The sequence below is a fragment of the Pogoniulus pusillus genome, chromosome 12, assembly GCF_015220805.1.
Source record: "Pogoniulus pusillus isolate bPogPus1 chromosome 12, bPogPus1.pri, whole genome shotgun sequence".
Taxonomy (NCBI): domain Eukaryota; kingdom Metazoa; phylum Chordata; class Aves; order Piciformes; family Lybiidae; genus Pogoniulus; species Pogoniulus pusillus.
In genome coordinates this window covers 19973251-19984238 of record NC_087275.1, presented here as the reverse complement: position 1 = coordinate 19984238, position 10988 = coordinate 19973251, and the positions used below count along the sequence as shown (strand labels likewise).

At 41.0% G+C, this 10988-nt stretch overlaps 1 protein-coding gene across 1 annotated transcript in view; it reads left to right on the top strand.

Moving 5' to 3' along the window:
* The first annotated feature begins 6356 nt into the window (after positions 1-6356).
* The window catches only part of DSCAM (DS cell adhesion molecule), a 459192-nt gene continuing 454560 nt past the window's right edge, over positions 6357-10988 (top strand). Inside the window, exon 1 of the mRNA XM_064152540.1 lies at positions 6357-7088. Coding sequence (XP_064008610.1) covers positions 7046-7088 — 43 coding nt within the window. The 5' untranslated portion in view covers positions 6357-7045. The remainder of the gene's footprint in view (positions 7089-10988) is intronic.

Here is a 10988-nt window from a genome sequence, read left to right as displayed (position 1 = left end):
TTCCCCCCCCAACCCCGCGGTAGGCTGTTGCTTGGCAACCCTGCCTCCTTGCTCCACTGCTGCTCTGCGGTTCTACTGCCCGCCCCCCTCAGGCCCCCTCCTTTGCACCAGGTTGGGAAGAGTCATGCTTGCATGTACACCCAGCAATCTGCAAGCAGAGGTATTGCATCTTCATCAGTGCTTGGAAGCATGTGGGAGCCATGCAAGGAAGATGAGAATGCAGAGGACACTGAGAGTTGTCTGAAGCATGGGCAAGCTTGGCTCTTCTGTTGCCTTCTGTGTGCTGACTCTGATCAGGGAGGTATTGTCGTCCAATAGTACAGATCTTTTTCATGTGTGGTTGCTGTTCTGTGTAAGCTGCTGGCATCCTGGGCAGGTAATAGAATTTGGCTCAGGACCAGAGATAACCTTCTTCCTACATAATTACAGTACTTAATGGATCACGCTGTAACAATTATTAAAAAGAGATCTGCAGAGCTTTGAAACCATCATTCATTTTTCAAAATAAGCCTTGTCAAAGCTCTGATATTCCTTCAAATGTCCTTTTCTTCCCCACTCCTGGAAGCAGATATGTGTGTATATATGTGCCTGTACCCAAACCCAGAGTAGTCCTAAGTCTCTTACTAAAAAGGTCTGATTCCAAATCCAAATAATGGAAAATCAGATTTAGAAGTGAAATACTGTGTTTGACTCAGCCTTTTCATGCTACAACATTATGATATGTGCTGTGTGGCATAGCTACGTCTATGATTTCAGTATATAATTCATTCCATCATATCTTGACATTAAAATCATTTAATGCGGTAGTCTTTAATGTCTCATCTTTATAATACATGAAACACACAAAGGGGTTTAGTTCATCTTTATTTGAAGACTTTAAAATGGATATTTTCAGTGTCATAAGACTTCTGTGTCATGTTATGATACTTTCTCTTATGAGAGCCAATTAGCACAAAGAACCTTTTCCATCCTTCTGTGAACCCAGATTTTCACCTGAGTCAGTTTTCTGATATGCTGTGTACTGTGTTTCTAGCCTTCATCTTTGGCTATTTCACACTCCTTACTTATCTTTTCTAGGGTAGGAACAAACTCTCCTGGATGAAGATATGAAAATGCAAAAAAAAGTTTCTCCTGGCTGTTCCCCTCTGAAAGGGAATATTTTTCCTTTAGTTGACTGTCAGTTGTTTAAACAGCCAAGAATCTTACCTTTTCTAGTTGTTTGCAATGTTCATTGCAAAAAAAGAAAGTCTATGACACTGAAGACAACAACAAAAAATCACTGCCCTATGCTTTGATGATGTTTTAAATAGAAAAAAATCTGGTATTCTCTCAAGAAAACATGAATCATACACAGGGCTTTAACATCCTTCCCACAGAATGGATTTTTCCATGCCTCATTCTAGTGGAGTTTTCTAAGAATTGTCTTTGTCACCTCTCCTTTCTAAAAGATTTTGAACCTGCTGGCCAGTTTCAGTTAATTTGGTAGGTGGGTGTAAGTAGCATATAGTCAAGTCATCTCTTTTGTGTCTAAGTGTGCAAACATTCACCTGGACAGAGGAGAGAGTAATTCTACTTCAAATTCTTGAAAGCAGTGGGGAAAGTAATAGACATCTGAGAATCCACTTAGATCTAGTCTTCTGACTAAACTATCCAGAGGAAGTTCTACACCCACCCTACCCCTCCAGCCCTGATTCTGTGCCCACAAAGCCACCTGATGGGGTATAGTTGCTTGCTCACCTCTTCCAGATGTTACAGGAACCCAGGAAGGAACTACAGAAGGAAAAAGTAACTTCAGGCAGGCAGAAAAAATAACCTCCGCTTTATGCCTTCCAACCTAGTGTCTGCTAGACCATCTACACTGTATTGAAAGCTGCTGCTTCCATTCATGAGCATATCAAGACTGAATGGTTAATTGTGTGTACACTCTAAGGATAGGTCATGCGAAAGAGCACATTTTTTGCCAGATAACAGTATTCTTGCACATTATCAGCTTGGAGTAGTCAATGGCTTCAGATGGAAGAGAGAAAGCAAACTGTACTTATTCCCTTATGTTTTGGGAGTGGACTGGATAGGTATCAGTAGTATAGATGTTTTTAGAAGTAATTGCATGCAGATATTTAGATTTTATTTGTCCATCTTGAGTATTCCCAGCTTCATAGTAATAAGCAGCATTCAACTCATATCTTCATACTGGTACTTACAGAACTAGAAATTGCTTTTAAATTCTTAAATGTCTCATGGAAAACATTTAAATTTTGGAGCTTGCTCTAATAAAAATGGCTGACTGTGAGCTTGCAGATATAAGCATTAAGCTTGGTAGCCAGTGAATATCAGAAGGTTTAGCGATTGGTTTTGACAAGCATTCAACATTTATCTGAATCTTTCCAGTATCAAATCAGGCATGAAGCCTTGTGAGGAAAACCTGTTCTCACAAGGCTTTTCATTCTCCTGTTTCCAAACTGATGTAAACTACTGAAAAGCTTTCCCACTTCTGCTCCTCTTTGCTTCTTAACCCCTAGTCCCTTTACCATTCTTTATCTTCCTTCTTTATGGATACAGTGATAAAGCTTTATCTTACCTGAAAATTCAGGGAAGAGTAATTAAAACTTGTAATCTTCAGATTTAAATTGGAATCAGAAGGAAGATTGAAAATATTTGATTTATACTATTGAGATCTGAACACTTTGGATTGGTATTTATTTTAGCCAAATATTCACAAATCCTTTGCATGATGCCTTTTAGCAAAATTTTATTAAAAGGAGGGGGAAAAAAGTGCTTGCTGAAATGTGCCAGCTTTTGTTTCTTTACCATTATTATCTAAGCATGTTATGCTTCTGCCCTGGTTTAGTTTTTAAACTAACTAGGGCTACAACTCCCCTCTCAGTAGTAGTGAAAACATGAAATCTTACTAGAATGAAAATCATAAACTAACATCAGTTGTAAATTTGCTTAGTTGATAGTCACTAGCAGTTCTCTTTACTCAATCCACAAACTAATAGCCAATACTTTTTTTCCCAAATATCTTAGCTGAAAGAACGTATTCAGGAAGACTAGAGTCAGGGGAAGAGGTCAATAATGAGCAGACATAGAATGATCTGGAAACTGAGGGATGAGTGACTCAAGAAGTCATCTCTTTCAGCAACTGGGCTGATCAGTCATGTAGATTCTGGTTTCACACACATTCATTTTAAAATTATTTTCTCCCCAGGTCTTCTGGTTCTTGAGAACTTCCTCTCTCACCATTCTTTCTCTTCACTTCCTCTCTGCTTCCCTCCCATTCTTTTCTCCCTCAGTTACTTTTAAAACCGTTTTCAGAGCTGAAATGGCAAATGAGATTTTTTGCATCCTGAATAGCAATGAAAGGCTCTGTTTGATTAGTTGAATGCTTCAATGGCAGATATTTGACTGAGTTCCCCAAAGCCTAAGAAACCATCCCTGATCTGAATAGAACCAATTACCAGTCCAGTCTCTCCTTTGAAGATTCCTTTGTTTTTCAAAGCCCTAATCAATGCAGACATACTGTTGACAAGCCATTTTATCCTCTTCTTTCAAAAGACACATTTTCCTGCAAGACTGGTTAGAGAAGTCATAAACTAGATACATCATCTTCCAATATGGGGATGCAGAATATTCAACTAGTTGGACCATTGTAGTCTACCACAAAGGCATTTTTCACCCTATCTTTTATTGGGTACATTGGTCTGCTGTAGTAACTTCTTGTGTGTGTGCTTGCTTGCTATTACAATATGATATACATGCATTGCAAAATTGTTTTACAGACCTTGCCTCTTAACTCCTTCTCAAAGTTGGTGGCTGGGCAATTGTTTGCCCAGATTGATCGTGACAGTGGTATATCTGTACGGACTTACAGAATAGAAGCAACCAGGTTGGAAGAGACCTCCAAGATCATCCAGTCCAACCTATCACCCAGCCCTATCCAGTCAACTAAACCGTGGCATTAAGTGCCTCATTCAGTCTTTTCTTGAACACCTCCAGGAACGGTGACTGCACCAGCATTCCTGGGCAGACTTCATGCTGTTGGCTCAGGGGCATCTTGAACATATGTGGCCAGAAGTATTAGAAAGCATACTGATGGTCTGGATGCTCTATTGGAATCGGATAGCTTGAATGTATTGGAGTTTCTGTGAGGCTGTAATACAGAAGTCTTCTCCTTTTGATTCCTGCAGTATCAGGTAATCAAAAATGCTGAGTATCTGAGCTGCATTTAAGGTGATCATCAGGTGATGCATACAGTTGCTGTACCTCTGTTACCTTCAAAAGACCATACTCAGAGTTTGTGGCAGCTTCAGAAAACAAGGATGATCAATCTGATAGGGCCAACTAGTAAAAGATCTAAACCCAGGTTAAGAACTGATCTTAAACCTGTTTTAAGATTTTTTTTTTTTAATTACAGTACCAGTTGATTGCTTTTATTTTTTTTTCCCTCAGGAGACATACAATTATTGAATTCATTTTAGGAAAAAAAAAATAATCTTCAGACACTTAATATAGAGCATTCTCTGTTAATGAAAGAAACTAAACTACATAAAAAGAGCATCACCTTGATTGATGACCTTAACTAATCTTGACTAAAGTTGAAGCTTGGTTATGCTAAATTTTTTGCAGTCAAAAATTAGCATTCTGTCTGATGTGATGTACTCTGTGTGGAAGTTATCATATAGTCCTTGTTTTTCCATTTTTGCAGATGGTTTAATGAGATTTCAGTCAAGTTATTCCTTGAGCAACAGACCCAGTGAACCTTATTTTCATGCAAAATTGCGTCCTGCCGTCCTCTCTATTCCTTAAACCTAGCTCAGGACTGTGATTATACTGTCTTGTTGGCTGGATGATGCTAAAAAAAGGTTAGGTACCCACTGAAAGTTATTCCCTTGCCTTTTGGTGCCACAGAAGAATAAATTATGGACTTAATCGGTCAGTCTTTAGTTGCTATTGTTGTTCTAAATAAACTGAAATGTACAGAAACTTGCTTCAGATTGCTTTTAAATTAAAGTGAAATTTGTTGAAGGGTACCAGTTATGTAGATGAGTAAAAGAGTTAGAATAAATCTACTGTATTCTGATATGTATGTGATAGAGCATTTTGTCTCTTAAGCATCAAACATGTTTTGGGCTTCAAAATGGGAAGCAACAATTGTGAGTTGCCTGAACAAATCTGTCATGAATGTTCCCAGAATGCTCTCAGATGAATACTTACATATTTCTGCTAGTCGCTAGCTTTCTTTAAAGCAAAGAGATTAAAGTATTGTAATTTTTGGCAGAACTTAACTTCTGATAAAAGCAAACTTCCTTCATTTATTTATTTTTCCCCTCTCAAGACATGTGTACTAGTCTCTTCAATTTTTCTGTAGTGGCATCAGATGCTATTTTCCATTGCACAGCTTCTTTGGTTACCCACATCTTTTTCTTAAGAGCCAACCATGAGCAGCTAGTCCTTGCCCAGGATTGGTCTAATGTCCCCTACTTTCACTTTAGGGCTTCATTCTTTCCTGGCTGATATCCCAGCCAAAATGGGGTGCAGAGAACTAAGCACTGGCATGATGGCTTTCACTGTGCTTCAGCTGTAACTTTGGTTTTCTCAAAAATTAGAATGAAAGGCCTTGTACGGTGCTATGGCAGTGCTTTTTGTTCCATTCTTCACAGCTACAGAAACATCTTACAGATTGACAATCTCCTCTGTCCAGCTGTACTGCTGAGCTTTCTGTACGTGTTCATCCCGATGACTTTTTTGGGGGACATCCTTTCTCAGGTTTCATTGCAGCGCCTAAAACTGAGTGTTGGCAGCATAGCAATGTCTGGTGCTGTAAAGCAATTGGGGAAAAAAAACCAAAAAGATACTGTCGTGTGAAGACCTTTGACTATGAAGTGATCCTGTTTGGTAACACACTGGGGCTTCTGCAGGTTGAAATTCCTTACTGCTTTGTTGTACCTGCTTTTCATATTACTGCTTAAATTCAGAGATGCTCTAATGGTGTTATGTATTTCACAATATTGATTTTTTTTTTTTTTTTTTTTTTTTTTTTGCCAACCTTCACATCATAGAGGGGAAGAAAGAACTGGTGCAGAAATTGCTTTAGTTAGAGAGACTGTAATTTACTCTTCCACTACAGAAGGAAAAAAAATTGTTACCACAGGAAAGGAAACACATAAAAAGCCAAACAGTCGCTGGAACTGTGTAAGCACTGGGAACTGTAGATATATACCTATTTTTCTTTCGGTTTCACCCAGAATCCTAGTAAATTACTTGATGCACTCGCCTGTCTGGGCTGTGACCTTCCAGAAGGGTCTCCTCCTCCAGTCCCCCCACACTACTTGTCAACACATTAGTCATATACAACTCAGCTGCTGCCAAACGGACGCAGTTCAGCCAACTATTGAGAGAGGCAGGCTATTCCGCTGCCTCCTTCTATTGGTCTTGGTTTTTTCCACTGAGGGGACTTTGTGGTGCTTTAAGACTGCAGAGGGCTGGGAGCGAGCGGGGCTGGCGCTGGGGTTCACGCTGCCCTCCGCCGCACCGGGAGGCAGGGGAGGTTAGCAGCGGGATCAATGTGATCAGAGCTGCAGGAGAGGGAAGATGCGCCCGCCTGTCCGCCCGCCTGCCGCCGGGCCGGAGGGAGGTGTGTGAGGAGCCGGCTCGCCGCGGCTCGAGGCTGGCCACTGCCGGGGATGGTCCTGTGCTTGCGCTGGAGGATTTTGTCACCTGTGGCCCTGCCCCCGCCAACCTGCGGGCGCCTCCCTGAGCCAAGGACACACCTGGGCGCCGCGCACCCGCCTCCCGCCCCCGCCGCCGGCTGCCTCTTCCCCCGCCCGAGCGCCGGGCGGCGAGTGTCGGCGGAGCCGCGGGGCTGCAGGCGGGGCTGAGCGCTCGCTGGGCGGACGAGCGGCCCCGCAGGCTCCGAGCAGCCACCAGCCGAGGGAGGCGGCGGCAGCGGCCGGACCCGGTGCGCGCTGCCTGGCAGCTCCGGCCCGGCCGTGGGCGCGGCGGGCGAGGGCGAGCCCGGAGCGGGGAGCGGGGGAGCGGCGGGGGCATGTGGATGTTGGCCGTCGCCTTGCTCCACAGCATCTCGCATGGTGAGCGCTCGGGGGCTCTGTCCCTTTCCCCTCCCTGGGAAGGGCAGCGGGTCGCGGTGGTGCCTTTTGTGCGGAGAGCGTCGCGCTGGCTGTTGGCAGCCGTGAGGAGAAGGGCAACGCTTGCTCTCTAACCGTTTAAACTCGCTTACCTTGCAAAGTGACAGCCCGTAACCCAGCCACTTTGCTGCATGCCTGCCTCGTTCAGTCAGACGGTGGTTGCAGAGGCAGGGGTAGAGGTGCTTTTTCTTTATTTCTTAGCTGGAAAAGTGCAGAATTTTGCTAAGTGCCGTGTAAATCCGTCTGAGTGCACAGGGATAATTTGAAGGGCTTTCATCCTGAGCGTTTGCTTTGAGGTATTGCTTCCTTTTAGGATTTTTTTTTCCTAATTGCCCTGTGTTCTGACTTAACGATTATTTAAGAAGTAACATGTTAAAATTAATTCCTTTTTATCATTTCATTGAAATTTTTTTAAATTTTTTTTTTTGTCACCCACAAAAGTATGCACAGATAAGCATTACATCATATGAAAATTTTGAAGACTTTCAGTCAAATATAAAGTTAGGAAGGGGAAATTAGAGTGGAGATAGGATAAGGGTAAGCCTGTTCTTTTTTTGGTTTTCTTCTTCATACTGCCAACTCTGATTAACAAGCATTAATTGTAGCTTTTGGATGTTTTTAATAGTGGATGGGGGGAAATTCTTGAACATTTAGCTATATGTGAATGAAAAACATGTCATGTGAAAATCTGTTTTGAAATACATCACTTTTATTTAAATATATTAACAGTTAAGTGTTAAGGACAGAAAGCAAATTATGCTGTATGCTGGGTTTCTGATTATTCTATTGCATTGCCTCCTTCTCAAATTTGGGAATGTGGTGTTTGTTGCCTGTAATGCATCAAAACCTGACAGTGAAATTGGAAAGGTTAACCACACAATTCTCAAAATAGGTAACGCAGGTAGAATAGGAAAAATGCTTTTTATTTGTCTTGAATGAATGTGATGGAAGGACAGGGTAAAGTGTAAGATTTTCCTGGAAGATACAGATAATTGAACCTCTTGCAGAGGGTGAAGAATGAATGCTGGATGAGGGTGCCTTCATATCTTCTTAAGTGTACACTGGATGAGAAAATACATTGACAGGCATGGCCAGACTAGTGCAAATAGCCAGACAGACCATAAATTAGGAGATGAATCTTAAGTATTTTGGACTTTAATAAAGTGTTTTCATCTTCTGGGTGCCACAGAATTGAAAATGATTGAAAGCCCCCAAACCATAAGCTTTAAAATCTTGCATTTGTTTTAGCAATAGAAGACAATTGCAACAAGTAATACTAAGAAATTATTTATTCACTTATTTATTTATTTTTGATAGGCAGCACTGTGCCTTTCTCTCTGTCCTTTTCAGCCAGATACCTTGGCAGAAGAGATTTATTGTTAGTAAGACAGGTGGAATCAGCCTGAAAGTATATGCTCTTACTGTTGCTGTTTGTTTAAAACTAGATTTGCATAGGAAAGAACCCTCTTTCTCTCCATATACCTTATGTCTTCTATTCCTTGATCTATGAAGTCAGTCACAATTTCACTTTCAGTATCCATGTGCCTTTGGATCACAGTCAAATGTGCATTTATATCCCAAAGATTTTTCTACTTTTAATAGTATGGCATGATGGATGCAACTGTATAGATTCTATAGTGCCACACGACATCTTTCACTTGTGAACCTAGATACTAAAATGAAATGGTTTTGTGCATGGTAATATTTTAAGACAGAAGCATTGTGGAAATAGGTAGTGGATGGTTCAGTGATTCTTTACAACTTAAGAAGTGTACTTGTTTTTGATATGATACTTGAATTCAAGTGCATATGCATTTAGGATTTTTTAAGGATTTTTTTGTCTTTTTTTTTAATAAATAGCACCTGTCTTCATGTTAAGACTGAATAACTTGGCTTTATTTATTAGTAACCCTTATTTAGACTATTCAATCCAATTTAAGAGTCAGAGAATAGTGTTTTTAAAGGACTTGGGGTTTGATGCAATGCCATATCAGATCTGTATCTCTGAAGGAAATGACTGCATATATAAATAGCTAAGTCATATACACATTTATTTTCATTATTCTATCTTTACCTATATTTGAACTCCATTATGTGAGAGGCAGTATTCTTTTATGACTATATGGGGGGGGGGGAAACACACGACACAAGCTACTGAAGGTTGCTTGGCTTGAGCCATTGTCTTTTCTGAACCCCTTAAGGAACCATCCTGTATTTACTGAGAAGGCAAGCACATTGTGAGTTTTCTGTTACATGTTTTATCTAATTTTAACTTTAAAATGTGTTAAGTCATTCATGTTTACGTTCTTTTTGCTGTTGTTGATGGTTGGAGGGGTTTTCTTTCCCTCTGGTTTCTTTTTGAAGGAAGAAATAGCTTAAAAAGTAAGCCTACACATTAGGGGTTTAACCGTGTAGCTTTCATCTCAGGCTAAATTTCTGTTGAAGGCAGCAGAAACAATCTGAATAAGAATAGCAAGGTCGGCCTCCATATTTTCCTACAGTCACTCAGCACAAATACATTTTGTCAAATTAGATGTAAGCACTGTCACTGGATAGGCTTTATGGTTGTGAAATAGCTTCCTTCTGGGGACAACAAAATACTAACATGCTGTTACATCCAATTAGTATTTCCAATGCCTGATACAAAACCTTCCCTTTCGTAAAGGTTTTATACTCTCATTGCGGGGAGTTTCTTAAAAATACAGGTAACTATTAACTGCAAATACATTGCAGCCTTAGTAAGTGTGTGGGATTATACAGACATCAATGGGAGCTATGCAGCTAAATTCATCATTCTGAAAGCCTGAGTCATGCAGTTACAATCCTGAGCAATACTTCGAATTACCTTCAGGGCTACTACATCCATACTACCTTCTGTGTTGCTATACCTAAGTGTTGCAGAAGCAAGTATGTAAAATAAACAGCTGAAGTCTACCTTAGCCTGATTATAATTAGTAGGGGGGCATTTAATTAGTTACAGGGAGTGCAGGAGGGAGAAGGTGGAGAGGGCTGTGAGGGGAGAATGGCCTCCCTCAAAATACTGTCTCTTTATTGTAGCTCCCATGGTATAGTTACCTCAGAATTATGATGCTGCTTTCAGAAATGAGTATCTTTCAGGGTAATTTAGTCTCTGCTGCAGGTATGCTGTATGCTGAACCCATTTACAGCCTTCTCTCTGTGTTTCTTGTATGCCTGCTGTCCATAGATGTCCTACTGAAATCAAAGGAGGACTGGGAGACATCCAGTCCACTACAGATGACACTAAAATAAATTCCCATTAAAATTATTCACTGTTTGAAGCCTTTCCCTGCCCTATATCTATCAATATTAGTTTTAGCAGCATATTAGAAGACTGAGAAGGAGCACACTGAACTGAGAGCAGAGGTTAGGCTGGAAAATGACTAGTGAAAGTGACAGTGGTACTAATGACACTCTCCAAAGAAAATGGTGACTCTCAGTGTTGGGGGTAAGACATTTAAAGAAAAGAGCAAACAGCTTTCTTGGCAGAAACATGTTGTGATACCCTCCTAGTTTATGTGGGATTATGCAACCAAATCCTTACCTTAGAAAACTGAACGCATTTAGCTTGATATATGCTTATGGATGGCACAGCACAGCTGATACTGTTTTTAATCTAACGTTACTCAGGGTCTGAGTGGCTATTAATTAGTCACTAAATGCCAAACAGAGGAAAAGCTGTGGCAGCTAGGCAATCAGAGCGTATTAGAAGCACGTGTTTCCGTGTCGAAAGAGGTGTTTCTCCTCAGCTCAAGGTTCACTGATCCCTGGGCTTTGTCACCTGCTGCTGGTGTTTTCCTCGCTCCGGGGAGGGCAGCGTGCGGT